At 48.8% G+C, this 22,590-nt stretch overlaps 1 protein-coding gene and 1 non-coding gene across 10 annotated transcripts in view; one reads left to right on the plus strand and one right to left on the minus strand.

The window, feature by feature from the left end:
- Nucleotides 1–21,624, plus strand: part of MSI2 (musashi RNA binding protein 2) — a 405,753-nt gene extending 384,129 nt beyond the window's left edge. For 4 of the 9 annotated variants that reach the window (XM_059877826.1, XM_059877830.1, XM_024979754.2 and 1 more), the window contains 3 exons: nucleotides 12,108–12,316; nucleotides 14,024–14,096; nucleotides 16,471–21,624. In XM_059877826.1, the coding sequence (XP_059733809.1) occupies nucleotides 12,108–12,316; nucleotides 14,024–14,065 (251 nt within the window). In that variant the 3' untranslated portion in view covers nucleotides 14,066–14,096; nucleotides 16,471–21,624. The remainder of the gene's footprint in view (nucleotides 1–12,107; nucleotides 12,317–14,023; nucleotides 14,097–16,470) is intronic. The other 5 variants (XM_059877829.1, XM_059877831.1, XM_024979756.2 and 2 more) reach the window with 3 other exon arrangements.
- Nucleotides 8,286–8,376, minus strand: MIR378D (microRNA mir-378d). Its single transcript, NR_129532.1, has one exon. It is a non-coding gene; the product is annotated as a microRNA mir-378d (primary transcript).
- Nucleotides 21,625–22,590: the final 966 nt, after the last annotated feature.

Consider the following 22,590-nt stretch of genomic DNA (forward strand, 5'->3'; position numbering starts at 1 on the left):
GGTGCTGACAAAAGGGGGCACACGAGAATGATGCTGGAGAGACAAGCAGTAGATGCCCTTCGCAGCCCTGGAAGCTGCTAGATGAATACAGAGCACAGCCTCTGCCCTAGAGGCTCTTCTAGCCTAGCCCGGAGACTAACGTGTGCTTATAATACGAGGCTTAAGCCCAGAAAAGAAGGCGCACAGAGAAGGAAGTGATTAGCTTTGGGGGGAAGGCAAGGAAGGTTTTACAGGGCAGTGAGTGTCCCTACTTTTAAAGGACAAATAGGAGCTCCCCAGGGAGCCTGGGGAAAGCAGCTAATGCATAGCCACCAGAACAGCAGTGTTTCTGAAGTCCTGCAAACCCTTGGCTCTGGCTGCAAAGTGCTAACGAGCCCAGATTCACCTGGGTAACTGGGAGCCTCAGCAAGGCCTGTAACCAAGAAGTGACTTCAGATTTCTATATTAGACAAGCCTGAGAGCAGACTGGATTAGAAACGAGACAGAAAGCAAAAGGGCAAGTGACAAACCATGAAATCGTACACACTCCATAAACGTTCATATATAGGGCCCAATAAGAGATGCTGTGCGCCTTTCACTTTACCATTAGCTGATTAACTCCAAGCTGAACGTCACGCTGACGGGGGGGACAGTGGGAGGCTGCCTAATGGGAAGCAGGGGTATAGGCAGATTCAAGCTAGAGTCTGGGAGATGGAGGCCTTGAAAGCCAGACTGCTATAGTCATATTGGTGGGAGAGAGGAGTTCATATTCTTTATGACAGTGGAGCTCACTAAGGACAGAACCAACAAAGGGAGGTCAACCTGGCAGCGGCCCCACGGAGCCCAGCCTGACGCCTGGCACCTGCGGCTGTGCTTTGTGACCTGGAGGAAGGAGACCCTGCAGGGATTCTCCTTGGCTTCTGCCAACAAGTTCCTGTTCATCCCCTGCGTGGGACTACGGGTGTCCTTGTGGCAGCCTCTGCCCCTGTCCTTTCTGCCAGCCCATTTCCCTCTTTCCTCATCTTTGCTCCCTCTGTTCAAATCTGCTTCAGAATGCCAGAAAGCCACACGTGATTAACCTTCCCTGGGGTGCCCTCCTCAATGAAAGGCAGAATTTTGAGTCTTCAGAAGGTGTTTTGCATGTTGTCTCAGAGTGGTGCCTGCCTTCTCCTACCATATCAACCCTCCAAGGAGGCAGTCAGCCTCATTCTTAGTGCAGATGAATAATTACCATGCAATTAGAGAAAGCAGAAAACAAAGGGGCCCTTTGTTCCTGGATGCTCATTAATAAATAAAAAGGTCTCCTCTTCCCATCCTGGGATCCTGCACCAGGGGATATGGGCAAATTATGCTTTTCAACAGCTGTGATTGGCTGTTGGATGAGAGAGCCATTCTCCATCTATCAGGATGAGTGGAGCCACAGCGCAGTCCGCTCTATGGTGTGGACAGGAGAGTCATCTCAAAATTCAAACCCACCTGAGAGGTCTCTTAAGGAAGGATATCTTGCAAGTGGTTGGTAGAATGCTAGAGACACTTCCCAGCCAATTTTAATAAAATATAGGTAATATGTTAATAATACCTCACATTTATTATGAATTAGTCATGTACTGTGCTAAGTCCACCTCCCTTATCCCATTTAATTCTCACAGGCCTATGAAATGGGTGCTGTTATTCCCATTTCCATTTTTAAGGTTTAAAAACTGTGTCTTAGCACCAGTCAGGTGGCAGATACAGGATTTGAGCCTAGGTCTGTCTCATCAGACCTGTGCTCTGGACCAGTGTCAGCACCCGAAGTACCAGTCCTGCCCTACCTGCAAAGCACTGTGCCTTTGAAACATACAAAAACAAATCCCCACTGTTGCCATCAAATCAATTCTCCGTATTCCTAGGGGAGGAGGGAACCCGAAGTCATTTTCCGGAGACATTATATGTACTTTTTGCACCTGCCTCTGACATTGCAGTCTTAACATCGTGGTTGTCTGGCTTTAGCTGACATTTGCGACCTGGCTTCTGGTCTCTGGATCTTTTCAAACCAAAGGTACACAGAGGCCTAGAGGAGGAGTGGTCCTGTAAGAATGAGCCAACCTGAAGATAATTATTTGAAAGGAGGCTTTAGCTAAAACAGAACTGAAGGAAGTTAGCCACTGCCCGAAGGAAACTAAGCAGTGGAGCAGGGCTGGGCGTCTTTGGGCAAGACAGACTTCTCCGTAGGGATCAATCAACATCCCTTCCTGCGAGCTGGGAAGACTGCATCTGGAAGGTCGCTGGGTAGAGCAGCCCAGCCCTAAGGCTGGGAGGAGATTGGCTGTCCAGTTGCTGGGGCTTTAACTTAAGCCAATGGCCGGGAGGGGCGGGGCCGGAGGCGGGATCAGCGGGCTTTTCGGCCAATCATCCTGCAGGGAGGCTGGACCCTCAGTACCATGGCAACAACGAGCAGGGGCTCATTTGTTTTGTAGATGAGTAATTACTACGCAATTAGAGCTAAAAATAAAGGGGCCTTTTGTTCCTGGTTACTTATTAATATTAATAAAATGATCTGTCCAGGTCTGTGGTAAACAATACAAACCTGTGTGCCTGTGGAAGAGCCCACTGTGGGAGGCCAAGGCTGCAGAGCCCCACTCTCCCCTCTTTCTGGAAGTTATTTCTGACTGTAACCTGCAGAGGGTTGGCTTTCCCAGTCTTGAGGGGAAGAGGATATGCTCAGCCTTCAACACACGGGACCCAGAATGCCCCCGAGTCAGGACTGACCCAGACAGAAGAGTCTGGTAACGTCTACCCAGCCTCCAGAGAAAAGACCCACAAGCACAGCAGCAAAACCAGAGAACACGGACCTCTGTTGGAAGAAACCTCTCACCCAATATTGCTACCTATCCTTGGCCATGTCATTTTACTTTTCTGGGTCTGGGTTGTTCAGCTCCAGGTACATCAGAGTTTCTAAACCTTCCATTGAGGTAGCTCCTGAGATTTCAGTGTCTCCCCTCCCACCTGGCTTAAAGAGAAACAAGACTTGGGAATGGCTTGCTGTAAGGTTATGTGGTTGTTTAAGGGTTGACCCCACAGCTTCTGGCTTCCTGTGTCTGGCCTTGGAGATAGAAAGAGCTCAAAGGCATGCATCTCCCTTATATCCCTTCCCCTTCCTAGGGAACAGGTTGCCTTGTGGATTAATCAGATAAGGATGATAAGAGGCTTTAAAAAAAAGAGTCAAGGAGGAGGAACAGGGAAGACTTGGTTTGCATCTGGCTTCTGCCAATGACAAGCTGCTTGATTTAGGGGCAGAGGATTTCAGACTGTTGGGTTCTTGGGCACCCCTCAGCTCTATAGCTCTGTATTGCTGCTGTTTCCAAAGCTCTGGATCCCTTATCATTGGGAACAAAAGGGATGACAGTGATAATACCTTGAGATCTGAGAGAAGTGACTGGAGAGAAAGCCAGGGGTTTCCAAGTGATGCATCAACTGGTAGGGAATAATTTGAAACATCAGTCATGCCTTTTTTTTGTTTTTGATGTACGAAGGCATTGAGAGGGATAGAAATATTTCCAGAATTGTGTATTATTTTTTTTAAAAACTTATAGTCGAGATTTTCATCTTTGGGTGTGGTTGATTAACCCTTTAGGGTGTGGCACTTTGGATGATATTAATTAATAAAGGTAGACCTGTTAATAGCTACCATTGATGAGCTGTGAAACGGGGGTGAACACAGTGGTTCTTGAACCTGGCTACATGTTAGAATCATCTGGGGAATTTTTAAAACTCCTAGTGTTCAGGCCACACTGTGGATCTGTCAAATCAGAATCTACAGGGGAATTGGGTGCCTCAGCAGTACTTAAATCTCCCCAGGCAAGTCCAGTGTGTAATCATGGACTCAGATACCACAAGGTTCTTCCAGATATAGAGACTCACACAATGTCTGTGATTCGTCATCAGAATCCTTACCTTCAGAAACAGATCGGCAGAGCCACAAGCCAGACGGTTCACCCCAGCCTCCTCTAAGGACAGAGATCATGAGCCTGCAGCCTTGGAGCTCAGGCCTCTCCTGCCCACCACTGGCCCTCCCAGCAGGGCCAGGAGATCGACCCCTTCCGGACAGGCTGAAAGGGTCTGTGTCCTCATAGATGGATTCTCCTGCCTCCCCCGAGAATAGGCCTGTCCTAGCTGAGACTGAGAGCATGTACACGTAGAACCAGTGGCCCGGAGCAACCATAAACAGGGAAGCAGCCACCCTCCTTGACTGTCTGATGAATGGGGGCCTTTTGGTAAGGTCGGAGTTTGTTTGTTATTTAAGACCTAATTAGAAACATGAGAGGGAGCTGAATGGCACCGTGCTTGGCTAATTAGTGACATGTATGCGCCCGCTTTGAACTTCAAGGACACAGAGCTATTAGCGCTTACATCAAAAATGGATTAAACTCCGGTGCCTTTACAATCGTTAAAGACGGGCTGCTCAAGTGGAAAGCCTTTTGTACAGGTCCTCAAGGGGTGCCCCTTGGGCATGCTCCCCACCCCACGCCCGGGTTTCTGGAACCACGAACACTGAGATCCCATGACATGGAATCAAGTGGTAAACACTGAAGGTGCTCACATCTGAGGGCTCCCCGAAGGTGGTCCTTACTAGACTGGAGTGGTCTTTGGGGACTAAGACCAACCCTCTGCTTGCACTTTCTGGGTTGCACGGAAGGACTTCTTTCTCTCGGATACACTCTGACCCCAGCTATACTGCATGCCGGCTTTGTGCCGGCTTTGTTCTGAGATGTGGTCCAGAGGAGAGTGGTCTGGTCCTCTGGAGAGAGGCTATGCCCTATCTGCTGTGGCAGGGCCATAAAGAGATGGCCTACCTCAGGGAGCCCCCGGTCTGATGGGGGAGACACCCCCACCACCAGGGAGCTCCCAGTTTGGAAAGGGCAGCAGGGCCCATGCCCTCAGGAACTGGCACTTCAGCACTGGAGGTTTGATTCATCGTCCTTGGTTTTGCAACCTCCGCAAAGCAAAGATCCAAATAAACAGAAGAAACCTTTGCAAACCACGGTGCCAGGAAGGACAACTGGGCAGTGTGATTCAGTCTAAAAGCAGCTGAGGGTTGCCCCGAAGTCCAAGTGAGTCAGTCTGAGACACTGTGAGACCCTGGATGCATCCCCGCATGGCCCCAGCTCCAAGTTTCCTTGTCTGCGACCCCAGGGCAATAAAGCCCATCTTAAAAGTTGTTAGGAACGAGAACAAGATGGTGTTAAAACCCCTGCCAGTGCACCTGGAGGACTTCTCTGGTGGCTCAGATGGTAAAGAATCTGGCTACAACAAAGGAAACACAGCCCAGGCCCAGGCCCACTCAGTGCTACTCCGTCCCCAGGATTTACCCCTCATATGAGCAGATGGCAGTCAGCCACTAACCCCACGCCTCCTCCTTCCCAACCAACCCAGCCCGGTCCCTTGTAAGGAAGAGACATACCCAAGTCAAGGCTGATATTCAAAAAGTGTCAAGACAGAAAGAGAATGAGCTGTTTCCTGTTGAGGTTGTCCAGCAACATAAAGTACTGGCCATAAAGCCCTCCTTAGACGGGGTTCTGGGGGCTCTCTCCTCGCACTGATCTGAGTATCCAGGTGTGAGTATCCAGATTCACTAGGAACTCAGGATGTGAGGGTTTTGGAGCTGGCCAGCAGTAAAGTTGTCTCTTTTGGAAATGTGATTTGACCTGAAGCTTCGACCTTTCTACAAAACCGTGAGTCCTGAGTCTTAGGTTCCACTGTCCATCCATTCTCTACTTAAGATACACCAGCACTAACCAGCAGACATCTGGGCCCCCCACAGTGGTCTGAAGCAGGCTAGGTGTTGAGTGTACAAGCAGAAACTGCAGTCTTCGAAGACCGGCATCACTGAAACCGACATTGGGAATGTTTGTGACACTGACTCCCTGTGAGCCCAGGGAGTGAGCTGACTCTCTCCACGTATCTCGTGCAGTGTTTGCAATGAGCCAGGCATCTCAGATGTGTCAAGACATGCTGATAGCAGGCTGAGTTTGTCCTTCCCGGCAATATATTGGTTTGTATAGGGAGACAGGAAGAAAGAAGTACCATCACATAGCTCTCTCAATCCTCCCCTAGTTTTATTAAAGTATGTCTTCTCCTTGCCTTCTGAAATAGCTTGAATTTCAGCAGAGCTTAAAAAAAAAAATGTCATATATAAAATTGATTGTCCCTGCATCTGGGTCCCTGCACCGATTTGATTTTCATTTAGTGTGTCACAGTTTTCCCAGGTTAGAGGTAATTGCTGGCCCTCTCTGTCTTCCTCTCCACCTTCAGGCTAGGCTCTGGGAGGGAAGTTTGAGCCTAGATCCCTGGGGCCCTGTGGCCGGGCAGACTGCTGGAATGTGATTCCCCCTTGCTCCGCTGGAGACGAGCTGTGGTAGCTCACAGCTGAGTGTTTCTTCTTTTTTATCAGAAGCAGGTTTAGCTCTTCAGGCCGACCTTCCCCAGCTGACCACCGGCATTAATTTAGTGTGGGCACGACTTGCAGAGGGCACGGTGAGACTGCAGATTAGGGTCCCCAACTCTGTTTGCAGGGAAGCCTCAGGCTGGCATTCCTGAGAAGCTGGCTGTTCAGAGTCAGGTCTCAGCTTTTGAGAGCCGCCTGGGGTTATGAAACCCAGCATCCACTGAGCCCCCCGTGGTAAATGGGAATCGGGCAGGTTGCTCTTGGTCTGGAGAACCCAGGGCCCCGTGAGAACCTGGAGAGCCCCCACCTTCTGCACACACACCCCTCCCGGAGGGTCCCTTGCTGACAAGAGATGCAGTCTCTGCTGCTGTGGAGTTTTAATCCTGGCAGAGAGAAGAGTGGTGGTCAGAGGCACAGTGACTCTGGTATCAGCCCATCAACAGAGCCCCTCTGCTCACTGCGTTCTCAGTCACTTTCTTTAAATCCTCTAAAACAAGCAGAACTCCCTACGATCTAGTGTGATACATTAACATGAAGAATACCACATGGGCTTATGCTCCAGGTCCTGCATTCTTCAGGAGCTTGGGGCTGGGAGCGGGCCCGTGACAGCCAGCAGCCCAGTCTCCCTGCCCTCGCGCCTCATGCAGGCGCAGTAAGGTCTGCTGGACAGCAGGTTACCTTCTGAGTTGGGCTGGGTGCAGGCGGGCCTGCTGCTGCACCTGCCTTGTCCTGAGCTGCACACACTGTCCCAGAAATGTGCTGGGGGCCGTGAGGCCCCCTCCCAAGATGCAGCCTGGCGGCCACAGATAATTCGTCAAGCGGAAGACTAAAATTGTCCTAAGGGCTGGCTCTGCCTTTTGGTGAAAAGTGAAAGCCACCAAACCAGGACCCGGGTCTGAGCCTGGGACTTGGTGGGCCCTGGCTTGTCTCAGATATAGCAACAGTTCTGTTAACAGTTCCTTTATTTGAATAAGTAATAATCCACTCTTCAGGCCTTAGAGCCAGAGATGCCCTCCCAGGAGTGCCCACCTCCGAGTCCTGGGCTCTAGCCTTCTGCCCTATGTCCAGCGGCATCATGTTGGAAGTGTACAGAAGTATCGGGGCTTCCAACCTTTCCTAGACCAGCAGTGTGGCTCTCCTGTTCCTCACTGCTCTCTCCCACAACTTCCCCACCCTCAGTGACAAATTCCACTCTCAGCCCAGCTCCTTCTGACCACAGGGCAGAACCACCTGCAGACTCGTACCCACCAAAAGGAAAGGTTTGCCATAAACCCCCCAGATGCTTCCGAGCTTTGGATCTTGCCCCTTCAGGTGAGGGTCTGAGCCTGCAGGATAGGCCTTGGAGAAGGACTCTGGGATGGCTTTCCTGGGCCAGCCATCCAGGTGTATTCCCTTGATAGGCAGGAAGTGCCTCCTTTTATCCGATGCAAAATGCCACCAACTGAAATTTAGATGCGTTTCCTCTTGTTGGCCTCCATGAGAGGTAGTGTCCTTGCTTTTCTGCCCATCCCCCCCCATTCCCCAGAGTCTTTTCATCAGGTCCGAGGTGATTGAATGCATGGTAGATGAAACAGATCCTTTTATGAATCACTTCCTGATTTGTTTGGCCAGTGAACTGTGCTATCCTATGTCAGGTTTTCCTAAACCTGCATATGCTAACCTGCCTTGTTGGGCTCTGCATAGACAATTGTTTCAAAAACGGGTGTATTTGTTCTAAACATGATGAGTTACAGGCATTCCTCTTTTGCATTTTCGCCTCAGTTCACTGAGAGTCAAGGCTGAGTAGGGCAGGACTCACGTGTCTGTCATAGATGAGGACTCTGGTGGGTGAGGGGCTGACACCCACCCAGGCAGGTAGCTGGGGATCAGGGCTGGGGTCACACTGAGGTCTTCTGACTCCAAGTCCAGAGCTCCCTTTCTCTGCACCGTAGCTGCCTCCCTGAGCATACTGCTGCCTGGACCCAGAAAGCCCAAAGAATGCCTGGGGCACAGGGCAAGGAGAGATGCCTGCCCTGGATTAAACCGCTACTGTGGACGCTGCCCAGAGCGGCCGGTGGAGAAATGACCTTGCTCCCCCACCACGAGTCCCCAAACTGCTGCTTGGTGCAGAGCTTGCCCAAGGCCACTTAATGCTCACAGCTTCTGCTACAAAAACGCCAGGGTGTTTGCAAGACACTGTCCTCTTCTGGGACAGGAGTTATAACGTCCTTTTTATATCTCAGCACTATTTATTCAGCAGTACCTACTGAGACCTCTTCCTCCCTCCCTCCGCACACACACAAACACACACACCCTAGCTGAGCAGCCTTGAGGGACGTCCCATTCCCTCTTCCTGACCTGACCCTGGCCTGGAGCATTTCTCCCCTTAAAATGAGCCTGGAGGTGAGCTGCAAGGAGACAGCCCATTGAGAAGTGATTCAGGATAACTAGCACGGAAAGCACCCTCAGGTCAGGGGCTCGAGTCGTGCTCCCCCAGCCCCCACCTGCCTGCCTCTTCTCTCGAGGTCACAGCTTGGAGGGGAGGGGCTCCTCCTTTACTGTGTTGCCAGCTGGTGTGCAGGGTGAACGTCCCCAAAGAGGAAGATCACTGTGTCCCTCTTGCCTTCCCACCATCAAACAGCGCATGTTGGTGCCCCTCCCCTTTCTTTCTCAAACTGCTGAGCTGGGTAGTGCCCTCCCGGAGATGCATGGGTTCAGGACATAGGTTGGCTTGTTAACCCGCTTTCTGGAGCCCGGGTCCTCTGCCTACAGAGAAAGAGGGAATCATTGACCGAGGAGCCCAGTGACCCGGCTCCTCTATGCCCTCAGCCCTTGAGGATGCAGGTTCCACTATCCAGAGAAAAGGGACCAGCCCAGAACCAGGGGCTCCTGGCCTGCCGCCTGCATCCTAGGCGGGGAGCCAGGGCCCCATCTTTCAGCCCTGACTGGGGGGTGTCTGCAGGGTGACGGAGCTGGGGCTCAGGCGTGAAGAGGGCAAGTGTATAACTGTGCGAGACTTAGGGTTTTAGAGCTGCATTGTAACACAGCGCCTTCTCCACAGTGATTCTGGTGTCATTGGATGGAAGAGGATAGAAGAGGGGCGATGTAGGCGCAACTGGGAGACTCCCTTCAGGCCAGCTCTCCAGCTGCAGGCCTCCTGGGCTCACAGGATGGGGAGGCTAACAGGGGTGGGCCAAATACCACCAGCCCCCCGTCTTCTGAGTCTCTGGCGGGGCGTGTTTCTAGACAGCATCCTTCCGTGAGCATGCAGCCTCCTCTCTCCCAGGCTCCTTCCACTGGCTGGGTTAGTCTCTGGGTGGCCATCGCCCTGCTGGGAGGAGCCAAGATGGAGCTCACTCTCTCCTCCTTGGCTTCTAGATGAGCATGCCCACCCTGGATCCTCATCTAGCCAGAGGAGAAAGAAGTCAGAAAGCCTTTACCTTCCACTGTGACCCCACCTCCCACCCGTTACCCTGAAACAGAGCCGGCTGGTTACTCTATTGGTTCCTTGGTATAGGAGTGGGGTCAGCTGCCTGGGTGAACCGGGAGTCAGTGTCTGAGCGCTCTCTGCTTTCCCTGGCCTGGAAAAAGAAAGTGTGTGAGCCCGAGATAATGCTGTCTGTTGAATATCTCAGCTTGATTCTTGCTTCCGTGAGTGAGAAGGGCCAAATGTTATCTGCAAGTTTAATCTCCTGTATTCAAAAATCCTGTCCCCTCTGTCTGCCAGTGCACTCCCAAATCAGCCATTCACTTGCTCTGAGCCTCTGGGATTTTTTTTTTTTTTTTTTTCTCTCTTTAACCTGTGCTTTCCATCAGCCAGTTTCTTCCTTTCTTGGCACAGCTTCCTAGGGGCCTGACCTTGAAGCCTCCTGCCCCAGATGGCCTTCCCAGGAAGCAGCTTGACTTTTCTCTGCTGAGTTGGGAGCCCAGCCCTGCTTGGCTCATTCTCCTTTGCATCTTTGCATCCCGTCTCAGTCTCCCAGCAGCCTAGCTGGGGTACATCGTCGGTCTTTTTCCATCTTGGCGACTAGTCGGTAGCAATCAATCCAAGTTTGGCTCTTCAAGCCCCCCCACCCCCCACACACACACCCAGAGGTGAGGAGTTCCAGCCACAGGTGCCCAGGGCAAGGTCATGGTCCAGAGAAGATTTGCAGATGTTTTCCCTGCTACCACTGAGGGCAGATGGGCCCAGGGCAGAGGGAAATGCCAAGGATAGGTAGGAGGGAGAAGGCTGTTGTGAGGAGCACCCCCTGGAATTCAAGGAAGTGCATGGAACCCGTATTGTCTGGTTCTTCAAGATGGACGAGTTGTAGTCCAGAACTGGCCAGCCCCAGATTCACCTTGAACTTCAAAAGTCAATGAGAAATTACTTTTACAGTATAAAAAATGTTTTTTGTTGTTGTTGTTCTATCATGGAAAATATAAGATTTAAGCTACTAAAGGGGACTGAAGAAGAGACACAGTTAACCTGGTTGACAAGCTGTGGTCCTCGCTGGGGCGGCAACGATGGAACTTGGGGAGAGTAGAGGCGGGGGCCTGCGGCAGTGTCTCCTCACCCTGCCCCCTCCCCACCACCAATCCCTGAGGAACATGTGGGTGTGAAGTCTCGTTTCCTTGTAGCAAAGGCCCAGTCCTCGTTCTTCTTTCTGATAGTCTGGAGTCTATCTGAAGATAACCAGCAGAACGCAGGCTTTTCGGTCAGATACGCTTTCGTGATAATTTGGTTCAGTCAGTATGCTCTGAATTCATACTTCTTTGTCTTTTTTTTTTTAAACAAAAGGAAAAAAAAAAAGTTTAAATCCCCCCCTTTCCTTCTACTGCAGGAGGTGAGTGTGTGGGTGTCCTGTAGCGTCATTGGCGTTCACCAGCTTTGGCCCAGAACCTCCAGATTCTCCATCCCCACCCCATCCCTCCCTCCATCCCCTGCTCTCCACCCCAAAAGGGAACCCTCTGCCACCATCATTACGGTTATGTTAAGATGCCCAAGTCTTCCATGACATATCCCATCCTCCGACCACGCTCAGTATTGACGACTTTCATTCAGGGATATAAACGGGAGGGGTGGGGAGGGAGGGAATAGCCAGTGGGGTGGGGGGAGTGGTGGGGGGAGGGAGAGCCGAAGATCTTTTTTGTCTTTTTTTTGTTGTCGTTTAAAACCAATTTGTCATTTAATGGATCCAAAAACAAGAAAAAAAGTGAAACGAAAAATTCCCTCCCCAAAGATTTTTTTTTTTCCTGGACACAAATTGCTTTGTTTCCTGTCACGTTTTAATATCAATATTAACACAATGTGTAGTCTAAAACTAGTTCCTTTGTAGTTTGCATGGGATGTGAATGCTGTCTCAACGTGCCCAAATCTAGACAAGACTGCATGAGCATCAATTCAGATGTGGAAAAAAAAAAAAAAAAAAAACCAACTCTCTCTCTCTCTCTTCCATATATCTCTCTATTTCTATTGTGATAATTTGGTGGGCAGTGAAGCACCCCGGTTGGTTGCCATACTGTGTTGAATGGTTGTTTTTTTTATTCTATCTCTTTTTGGAGCTCCGAGCTTCTTAGTAGTAGCCTGGGCTGAGTATTCTTGAGTCCCTGCTGATGTCTTCGCATGGCCTTGGTTGAGTGTTAGAAGTCGGGCCTCAGCTGTTCCTCCCGAGTGTCTGGCTTGTGGTGACCGGTGCATGCCTGGCTTCCGGCCTCATACCCAGCTCTATTCTCTGCACACCAGTCCTGAATAGCTACAGTGCTCAACCGAATTTTGGCGGGCCCGCTTCCCCGGCAGGCTCCAACCCGGCGCGGCCCGGAGGCTTCCCGGGGGCCAACAGCCCAGGACCCGTCGCCGACCTCTACGGCCCTGCCAGCCAGGACTCCGGAGTGGGGAATTACATAAGCGCCACCAGCCCTCAGCCGGGCTCAGGCTTCGGCCACGGCATCGCCGTAAGTACCTCCCCGCCCCTGCCCGCCCGCCTGTCTCCTGCGGCCCGCTGGGGGGTGGTGTGCCAGGGAAGCCCCCGAGCTGGCAGGCCAGGAGCGGGCACCGGGTCCCCCGCCACACCCACGTCCGTCACCCCTGGCTGCAGCTTCTCCCGTTAGACGTTTCCAGAGCCTCTGTGTGCGTGCCACAGGTGGAGTGGAAGGAGTGTGGGCAGGTCACTCCTGGGTCACGTTCAGCCCACTCAACCCTGAACCACATGTACAACCCATTGCATCCCTGGCTGCAAAACAAAAAGAAGTGTTCCTCCCTCGAAAGCTGGTGTGTGAGACTTTAAGGAAACAGGCTAAGGCAGCTGCTGGCTCGTAGTAGACCCCTGGGGTCAGCCCCTCTGCTTGATCCCAGCCTCCTGGAGATTCAGGGGGGCTGGGACCTTGGAGCTAGGGCCCCGTCCCCGTAGGATGACAGCCTGAGTCAGTAGAGTCCTGCCTGGGGTCCTGGGGCAGCACTGGGGCCTGGATCGTAGCGTGGGGTGCAAGTCCCGTCCCAGGAGATTTCCTCCACTAATGTTTCCTACAGTCTCCGGGTTCCAAGTAAGTCCCCCTTTGCATTCTTTAGCTCCGCCCGCCCCGAAGGCCAGGTGCATTTGACATTTGTAATGCTCTGTGGTTCTATAATCTGACTAATCCAGGCAATGGAAATTTGCTTAACAGATTTGCATGCTGTTTTCAGATTGTATTGTTCTTCCCCCTCGCGGTGTGTGTGAGCATGAATGTGCCTGAGCCCACTTGCTCGCTGTCCCTTCCATTGGGGAAACCGAAAATCGGCCAACCTCGCCATCTTGGAGACAGTTTGATTTTGAGCTAAGAGGGAAGTGTCTGCTGTCCCAGGTCACATCCCTGTGGGAGAGCCCTGCCTACCGGGCTGTGCTGGGGAGAACAAAGCAAGTGCAGACGATCAGAGCATCAGGGCGGCCAGTCTCTGCCCCTGGCATTGAAAGGTCGCCCCTGCAACCCACACACATGCACGCACACACCATCTCACACATTCACACACCACACACACACACACACACACACACACACACGCCTTGCCTGGCCTGTGAAGTCCGGGTCCTTGTTGAATCCCACTCCAGAACCAGTATCACTTAGGCAGTAGTTTGGTGAGTTACACCCCCTCAGATCGGCTGTAACACCTAATCGAGAGCAGTAACTAGTCAACCTAGAGCTGCATCTGTTTCAGGGATCGTCTACCACTATGTCGGACATGGTCAGCACCCAGAAACACTGACCCTATCTGTTCACGAAAACCTGGGTCTCTGACCTGTGTGCTGTGATGGTTTCTGAAATAAGCAATGTCAAGTCACATTTGGTCTGCACGGGGCTGGCCTTCTCCCCAGCTGGAGCCGTCGGGGGCTGTCTGGGGCTCAGTGCAACAGTGCCCACCGTTGGTGGCACAAGCCCCCCTCTCCTCTCATCCACCTACTCCTGGGAATCTGGCTCTCAGTTTTCCTCTGGGTGAGCGGACAGGCCAGGGTCGGGAGTCAGGGCTTGGGAGGATATCATCCTAGCCCCTCATGGCACGGTGTCTCAGAATTACATATTCATGCTGGCAACCACAGTCTAGTCCTAGCGATAATTCCCTTTCCCAGAATATGACAGTCTGTTCCCATGTATAGCGTGCTGATGACCTTAACAATTGTGCAATTTTAGGGACCTTTGATTGCAACGGCCTTTACAAATGGATACCACTGAGCAGGTGCTTCCGTTGCCACCCCACTCTGAGGTATTGCCTTTTCTGCCACGTGTCGCGCCCGCCAGGCGTGTCCGTACATGTATGCGCCCTGGGCATGCAAGTACGCACGGGCCCTGGTCCCATCGCGTCAACGTCTCTCCCTCCTCTTTCTCCACCCCTTTCTGGGGGGTGGGGGGCAACAAGATCCAGCCTTTTAATCTCTCATCCCTCCTCTGGCTTAAATCATGACCCCCATTTTTCTTCCACTGTCTTTTTTTTTTTTTCCTTTGATTCTTTCGATCCTTTTTCTCTATCTTTCCCACCTCTCATCTTTCTCTGTCTTGAAATACGATCAAAAGTGTGGGAAACTGGAAGGAGATGCTGTGCTGTGCCCATCCCAGGGGGACAGAGGCAGAGAGATGTCGGACTTCTGCCAGGCTTGGGGGCGGAGGGTGCTAAGGGTTGCCAGGCCCTCTCAGCTCCCCAGAGCTCGCTGGGCTTGGCCAGTGGGGTTCATGCAGTGAGACAGCAAGACTCCATCTTTCAGTGAAAAGAAAACATTTTTGCCAGTAACTACTGAGTAATTATCCAGATTACCGCACGAAAAGCAAATTAAATTAACGACATCACCTGCGTTACATGGATTTGGATCCCTGCCAGTTTCCTAACCTTTTAAACTGAGCTCAAGTTAATTAAACATTTTTTAAATCACTTTGATGGGGATATGGAAGGGGTGGAGTGGAGGAGAGGGGAGGTTGGGGCAGTCAGTGAGGGAGCCTCTTTCCACATTCTCATTGAAGACGGGTATCCCTCATTCTCCGGAACAGCACCAGGAAGGGAGAGGGGGTTCTCTCGTGGAAGCGCAGCGTGGCCCGTGTGAGCTAGCTGGTTTTGGGTCTTGAGACAAGAGTCTGTTTCTTCGGAAGAGAGAGTGCCACAGCTGAGGCCTGGGAGTGGATCCTGCTTGCAAAATCCCAGCTGGGACATGAGCACTTGTCCCTCTGGGAGAAGCAAAGCTGAGATGGATTTGCCACTTTGGTTTGCAGTCAGCAGGACGCCCCTCTTGTCGAGGGTTGCTCCAGGCCCCCGAGCCAGCCAGGACCCAGTAATGCGGGCCCAACTGGGGGACCAGGTGGAGCCAAGCTCCGTACATCTCTTGGATTTCTCTAATATTGCTCTAAGGAATCACCTCGACTAACGCAACTGCCTCTCTTAACCCAATAAACCCCGTGTGTGAGTTCTCTTCACCCCCTCGCCTCCACTTCCCTTCCAGCACTGACCCAGCCATTGCTGGCCTGCCAGAGCCAGAGGCCACTAACAGTGTGAAGGAGAGCTACTCACGACTAATTCAACTGGGTTTAGGGGTCCCAGCAAAGCTAGGCTCCTCTGAGAGCAAGGCGGGCTGATGGACCCAAGAACGTGGGGGGCTGAAGGTGGCTCCCGCCCTTGTGGGGTCAGATGACACGGGGATCAGACAGCTGCCAGTGCCTCTTCCCTCCCTGCCGGGCGGTGCAGGGCTCCCTGCCGCCTCCGGCCCCACCCTCCTCTGCAGAGCTTCCCTGCGGGTGGAGGGAGGTGAGGCTGCTCGCAGCCCAGCCTCCCGCATCCAGCTTTAGGACTCGAAAGGATGGAACAGACTAGAGAGTGGAGCTAACCACTCGCTCCCTCCAAAATGATTAAGTGGGCCAGTTGAGTCACACGGCCTCCCCAAAACACACACACACGGTCTATGCCCAGCAGAGATGACCCTCAGCCCTTTAGCACCATCCCTGAAAGGAGGGGCCCTGGCTCCCAGTCAGTTCAGGGAGAATCAATCAACAAGTCTGTGAATCCTGGGCCTGTTCTCATTTCCTAGGACCAAAGCTGATTATTATTTGTTGTGTATGTTTTTACAAGCGTCCTGACCTTGAGTCTTTTGTATGTAATATGATTTTTTTAAGTAGAAATTTGCAGTTTTAGTTACGGACAGTCCTTAACGGGCGTCTCCTAAAGGCAAACACTTTTAAACATTTAGTTTAATGTTTGAAAACAGACTCTTAACCAGAAAAGGCAGTGCTAGTCACTCTGCAGTTCACCGTTCCAGCTGCAAACCCAGCGTGACCACATCTGCTGACCCCAGTTTCCACCATTGCCTCAAGAACTCTACCATAGTGTATCGAATCAGCAAATTAGCAAGCCAGCAAAATGAGCTACAGAGCTGCCCTCTTTCTCCCCAGCATCAAGCTTGGCTCAGGCTGTGACCCCAGTCAGCTGTTATTAGCCTGGCCACTTTCAAACATCCTCAGTAGCCCAAAGTAGTCATACTCTGAAAATGCTGGTTAAAAAGTTCAGAGTAAACAGTATGCCTGCCTGACATTGCTTCTTTCTCCTCCCACCCCGACTTTGTGTTCTCTTCCGGACGTCCTCGACCTCCTGTGCCCTGCAGAGCATACCTGGATGTCCAGGCAAGACTGGGCGAAGTTTCTGAGTGGCCCTTTATTTAGGTGATGTCATCAGACCTGTTCCCCCACCAGCCTCACTCCCCGTCCCAACCAGAGATGGCTCACTTCGGATCGAGGGTTGACTGCATCTCATCATCTCACGAATCTGCTGTAATATAAGACAACAGCTTTTAAATGTGTATATATCCCATGATTTTGGTTTTGTTTTGTTTTTGTTTTTCTTGATGGTTTCCCTCCCTCTTCTCTCTTCCCTCTTCTCCTTTTAAATCTCTTTGAATCACATTTGGTAGTGATTTTGACTTAGTCCAGTAGTCATATAGCTTTAATATCTAGTTAAAAGCTAACCATAGTATAATTGTTATATTAAGGTATTATTTTTTTCTTAAAACAATTTTTTTTTTGGCTTGTTTAATTCTGTTCTCACTTTTCAAGGATGCTGAGATGGTAATATTACTCTGAATATTTTGGTATCAATTCTGAGACTGTATGAATTTTCAGGCAGAATTTGAGCACACACAGAGAAGCGAGGTTGTGAAGTGCTGAGCGGGAGGTGGGCATCAACTTTCTACTCTGCATTGTATAAGAAGTGAGATGGATGTAGTAGGCTAATGAACAGACTCTCTAGCGGTTCTTTTTTTGTGGCGTCTCTTTGTTAACCTAAGTATATCTATTTTCGGCAATAAGGTAAGGACGACAATGTTTTGCGTGTCCTCCTTTTCTATAAGTGCTTTTTTTCTGTTGAAAGAGGTGATATTATAAGGTTTTTTGCAATTGTGAATTCTAAAAAAGAAATGTTGTAAATACAATTCCATTAACTACATAGAAACTATTAAGAAAGAGAGAATCAAAAATATTTTTGTGAGGGAGTCGGTCCCAGGCAGTTTGATGCTCTGTGGGTGGAGGAGGGGAGGAATGGTAACCGAGTCAGTGACTGAGACGGATGAACACCCAGCTGCCAGGCCGACCCCAGGACAGGTTAGAACACTGTTTAGCTCCTCTTGTCTGTGTGATAGACCTAAGAACTGTATTAGTGTCATACCAGCATATTAACCTCTCGTCTGTGCACAGCTTCCAACGTTACCGTCTAGTTAGATTTTTATTTAAAATATGAAAAACTGCTTTTCCCAAGACGTTTTTTAAAAACAAAGCTACAATTTTAATATTTAACATATTTAATGTTTCAAAGCACACCAGGTTTGGCTTGGGTGGGGAGGGGTGGGGGGACATTCTTTTTCAGTCTTAATTTTTAAATATTTGATCATTTTCTATTGTCCAATCATTTCAGCACCTCCAAAGGTCCCTAGGACACTTTGCCTCTCTCCTCCCCCTGTCCCCCCAGCCGCCCCCCAGCTCCGGGGACCCATGGGCCAGGAGTGGATAAGCCTGCATTAATGAAATCTTTTCTCCATTCACTTTCTATTTACCAATTAGGAAAGCAACCTTTTGGTTTATATATTTTTTTTAATACCTCAGTGCTGCAAGTATCACCAGAGAGGCTATGAAAGAATTTTTTTTTTAATTTATTGTAGATGTAAACAGAATTTTAAAAAGTAAAAAGTATAAACATCGCTGCACTGTGACTGGTGGGAAAAACTGACCGTTTCCTGTTTGCACATGTTTAACATTTGGCTGTTATAATATATGGTCCTCGGTTGGGGAAAGATACTTATGATGAAGGATATTTTTTAATTTAACTTTTTTTTAATATTGGTAATAGGTCGGCAACAGCAACTATAGAAGTACAACTCAATAGATGGCATTAAAACATATTGTAGTGTGGATATATATTTTTTTCTTTTTTAAAATGTGATATTGACGTTTTATTAATATTTTTTAAATTGTTACGTTTATAAATTTGGTACTTAAGGCACAGCCAGTATGAGACACTGAATGCGACATTTATTATAAAGAGCTGCTGCACTCCTATTTTTATAAATTTTACTAACAAAGTAGACTAATGTAGACATTCACAGACATGGTAGGGTAAAAGCATCTTCAAGCAAAAGGCTCCAAAATGCTAACTCAGAAAGAAAGAAAAAAAGCCTTTTTCAATTCTAATTAAACAGCAACATCTTTTTTTTTTTTTTTTAAATCATGTTCTTTGTTTTTTCCAATAAAATGTTAGGTTGTTTGGTGAAGGTTTGTTTTTTTGTTTGTTTTTCTTTCTTTCTTTTTTTATTTCCAAACAACCAGGTTAAGTAAAATGCTGGGCGCTTTTAAAATATCAAAACTTGTTCAAGTAATAAAATAACAAAATAGAAGTTTTATTTAAAAAAAAAGAAAAAAAAAAGAGACAATAAATTCCCAGAAATTCAGTGTCTAGACTAGGGAATTTAATTACTATTTTGTCCATGTTGGTGATGTACTGTACTAGCCTTCCTTTCTCTGCATCCCCCATCACCTCATAGAAGACTCTTTGTTGATCATTGTCTGTTAATACTGTATAAAATGGCTATCTTGTAAGCGTGCTGTCCTGGTACTAGTGTAGTGACTTTTTTTCTCCTCTTTCTTCTAGTACATATTGATAGGTATAACGTAATTAAGGTTTAAAAAAATTAGACATAGTTATTCAGATTTAGGACCAGTAAGGATAGAACTTTCTCTTATTTATGAAAAAAAAAAATGCTAATAATTTTGGGGCAGTTTTTTCCTTTCATTTTTTTTTTTCAATTTCAAGTTTTCATTTTATTTTTGCTGATCTGATGTGGTTTCAACTAACCCAAGGTCTCACGATGTTCAGATGCCGGTAGACTCTACGGCGTTTTGTAGATTCCCACCCCACCCCCCCCAGCTGTGAAGGGGTGTGCCATACTACCTTAAATGCTAATGCTAGATATGCAAAACTGGATTTTTTTAATTTATTTTTTAAAAGAGGGAGGCATGGTATATTAAAATGATTTTACTAAGAGAAAAAAATATTTTTTTAAGAATGCTCAGAAGAAATTGATAATCTGTGTGAATATGTTTTAGATGTTTATAATACCTTTTGAAGAGACCCAGTAGCCCATAGCACAAATCTCGTGGAAATCTGATATGTTTTAATGTGGCTACCTAGGTTAAGGTTCACATTAGTCCCCCACTCATCTAGAAGTCCATTTTGAAAGATTTTTGTAAATTATTTTAGCACTGATGTTCAGCCTTGTCTTTGTGTCAGTTAAGCTCAATGGCGAACATGGGAACCACCTTCCGCCTTCCCTGGGGGAGAAACCCTCTTGGCTGATGGCTTTTCCCCGGAATCATAAAGCAGCCACCGGGTGACTCTCTGGCTTCTAGATCCATCTGCCTGGGGCCCCCAGACTCCTCTCCTCCCACTCGGGGGAGAGTGGGCACATAAGCTCCTGGACCGATTCCTGGTTCTCCCTGGACGTGGAGCTGACGGGGATGACCGAGTTCTGGGTCTCCTCTCCAGGAGCTTGCACCCCTGGTCTGTGGCCTTCCTCACACCCACTGGGAAAACCAGACAGCCTCACTCTATCCCAGTCGTTCATGGGCTTGATTCAAACGAAGTCCCAACAGGCCTTTGCGTTTCTCTCCTTCATAACCTTCATCTTAATTTGAACTCGTAGCTTGGACTTTAAGGTAGCATGGCTCTATTGCTGTCAATTTAATGTTTCACTGCACAGCAATTCACAGCCAGTGAATGTTACACACATCTTGCTAGACTAGTATAAAAATCATTGGGTAATTGTTGGTTCTAATGACCTGAAAGGTGTTCAGTTTTTGTTTTCAATTTTGTTTTGGTTTTGTTTCTTGGTTTTTTCTTTTTTTTTTTTTTTTGTTTCTTTTTCATTTGGGGATTTTGGGAAAAAAAAAAAAATTTTTTTTTTTTTTGGTTCCAAATAGAAAAACAAAACCTATTTTGATCTTTAGTGCAAACGAGGGCTAGGGACTTAGCCACCACCACCCACCCACACTGCTTCATTCTGCCATTCACTCACTGCAGCATAATCAAGAATAAAGCAATATAGTTTACTACATTTTTTTAATTGAAGGTCAGCCATGCTTTCTGTATTATATTGCATATGAAATTGTTTACAAAAGAAACACTAACTCATACTTCTCTCTATTGGTTGGGAGTGGCTCACAGGGACAGAGGGAGGCTGGGGAGTTGGGTGGGGAGGGAAGAATGTTTTTCTTTCTTGAATGTGCTTTGCAAACCAGGCTATCTTCCAAGGAAGGCTGAAGCAGGGTTGGGGGTTGAGGGCGGGGGCAGAGGGACAGATGCAGGCAAGCACATGGAAGAGAGACACTGGCAGGCTCCCCCCACCCCTCTCCACCCGGCCCCCCACTCCAAACAAAAAGAAGCAGAAGTCAGCTCAGCCCCGTCCTGAGCACAGACACTACCCAAGGAGACGCTGTACGTTAAGCAATACTTTAATACCGTAATGTTTGTTTTCTTTCTTTTTTTTAACCAAAAAAAAAAAAAGTAAATAAACTAAAACAAAAATATATACATAAAAACCCACCCCTCTGGGGAAGCAACCTGAATCCAAACACTTGGCTATCAAATAATCAGAATGTATTGTCTCAGATAGGAGTTTGTTCCTAGGAGGCAGGGGCACGTGGGGGGCTGGGGATGGAGACTGAGAGACAAAAGTTTCCAGAGCCTTCCAGAAGGCTCTCTGCTACTGTATTCTGTACATACTGTACCATCCTCTGTGGAATCTGTGAGTGTCCTTTGAGTAGCGTGGGCTAGCCAATCTGCCGTTCATGGTGTGTTGTAAACTCGGAATTCCATATGTAATAGGATGCAAGTCTAAGCGTTTCATGTGGACATCAATGTATCTAAATAAAACTTTCCCTAGCACTGTGGCTGACCTCACCCTTACTTTTATACTTTAGTATGAAACTGATGACAACTTTGGTAGTGAGTATTTTTTTTATATATATACATATATATGTATCTATATATATATATATCTCAAGCATCTTTCAGGTCTTTGTGTGTGGCTTTCTTAAAGCCCTGTTGTAAAAAATTACTATGTGGATGGCAGTCTCTCACATCACAGATGTGGAAAGTATAATTTTATATTTGTATTTTCAAATAAATAAGTTTGTGAAAGGTTTCCATCCTCTACTGTGGTCCAGAAATCAATGTGTTTGTCTGACAAAAATAAAATAAAATAAACTGTTTTGAACAGAGTTGTTTGATGTTCTTTCACGTATGGATGGGAAGACCCTCTGGAGTAGGAAATGGCAACCCATTCCAGTATTCTTGCCTGGAAAATTCCATAGACAGAGGAGCCTGGTGGGCTCCAGTCCATGGGGCCACATAGAGTTGGACACTACTGAGTAACTGAACAATACAAAACAATACCCATGTGGAGGAGGGCTCAGTGGGAGAGCGGAGCTGGGGATTGGGGAGGGGAGGGTGTCACTGGTCACACCTGCCTCCTGTCACCCTGATCTTGGGTGGCCTCAGCCTGCAACTGCTTGAAGCAAGGCCTAGATTGCCAGCCAGAGACTGAGGCCAGGTCACGGTGGTGAGAGCGCCGGATCCTATCCACTACACCCAATGGTCAGTGACAAGGGCCCTGGCCCTTCGGCTTTGCTGAAAAGAATTTCCACAAAGATGGAAGGTGGTGTAGCAAGTATAGTATTTATCAAGAGGAGAAACACACACAGTACATTTGGGTAGACACACGAGCGGACTCCGGGAGAGTGAGTCTCTGAGTCGCATCCTCATGGCAGTTTGAATTACTATTGTTGCAGGAAGGGGGACCCCTTCAGGGCCCGAAACTGGGTTCTTATCTAGCACCCGGAAATGAATTGCCCGAGGAGACACATGCGCTGACAAGGCAAGAGATTGTATTGGGAAAGGGCACCCGGGTGGAGAGCAGTAGGGTAAGGGAACCCAGGAGAACAGCTCTCCCAAGTGGCTCGGTTTTATGGTGATGGGATTAGTTTCTGGGTTGTCCTTAGCCAATCATTCCGACTCAGGGTCCTTCCTGGTGGTACAGCCTTGTTCAGCCAAGATGGATGCCAGAGAGAAGGATTCTGGGAGGTGAGCGGACAGGTGGTGTCTCCTTTTAACCTTTCCCGAACTCTTCCAGTTGGTGGAGGCTTACTAGTTCCGTGTTCCTTACCAGGACCTCCTGTCGTAA

The sequence above is a fragment of the Bos taurus genome, chromosome 19 (assembly GCF_002263795.3).
Source record: "Bos taurus isolate L1 Dominette 01449 registration number 42190680 breed Hereford chromosome 19, ARS-UCD2.0, whole genome shotgun sequence".
In the NCBI taxonomy this organism is placed as follows: domain Eukaryota; kingdom Metazoa; phylum Chordata; class Mammalia; order Artiodactyla; family Bovidae; genus Bos; species Bos taurus.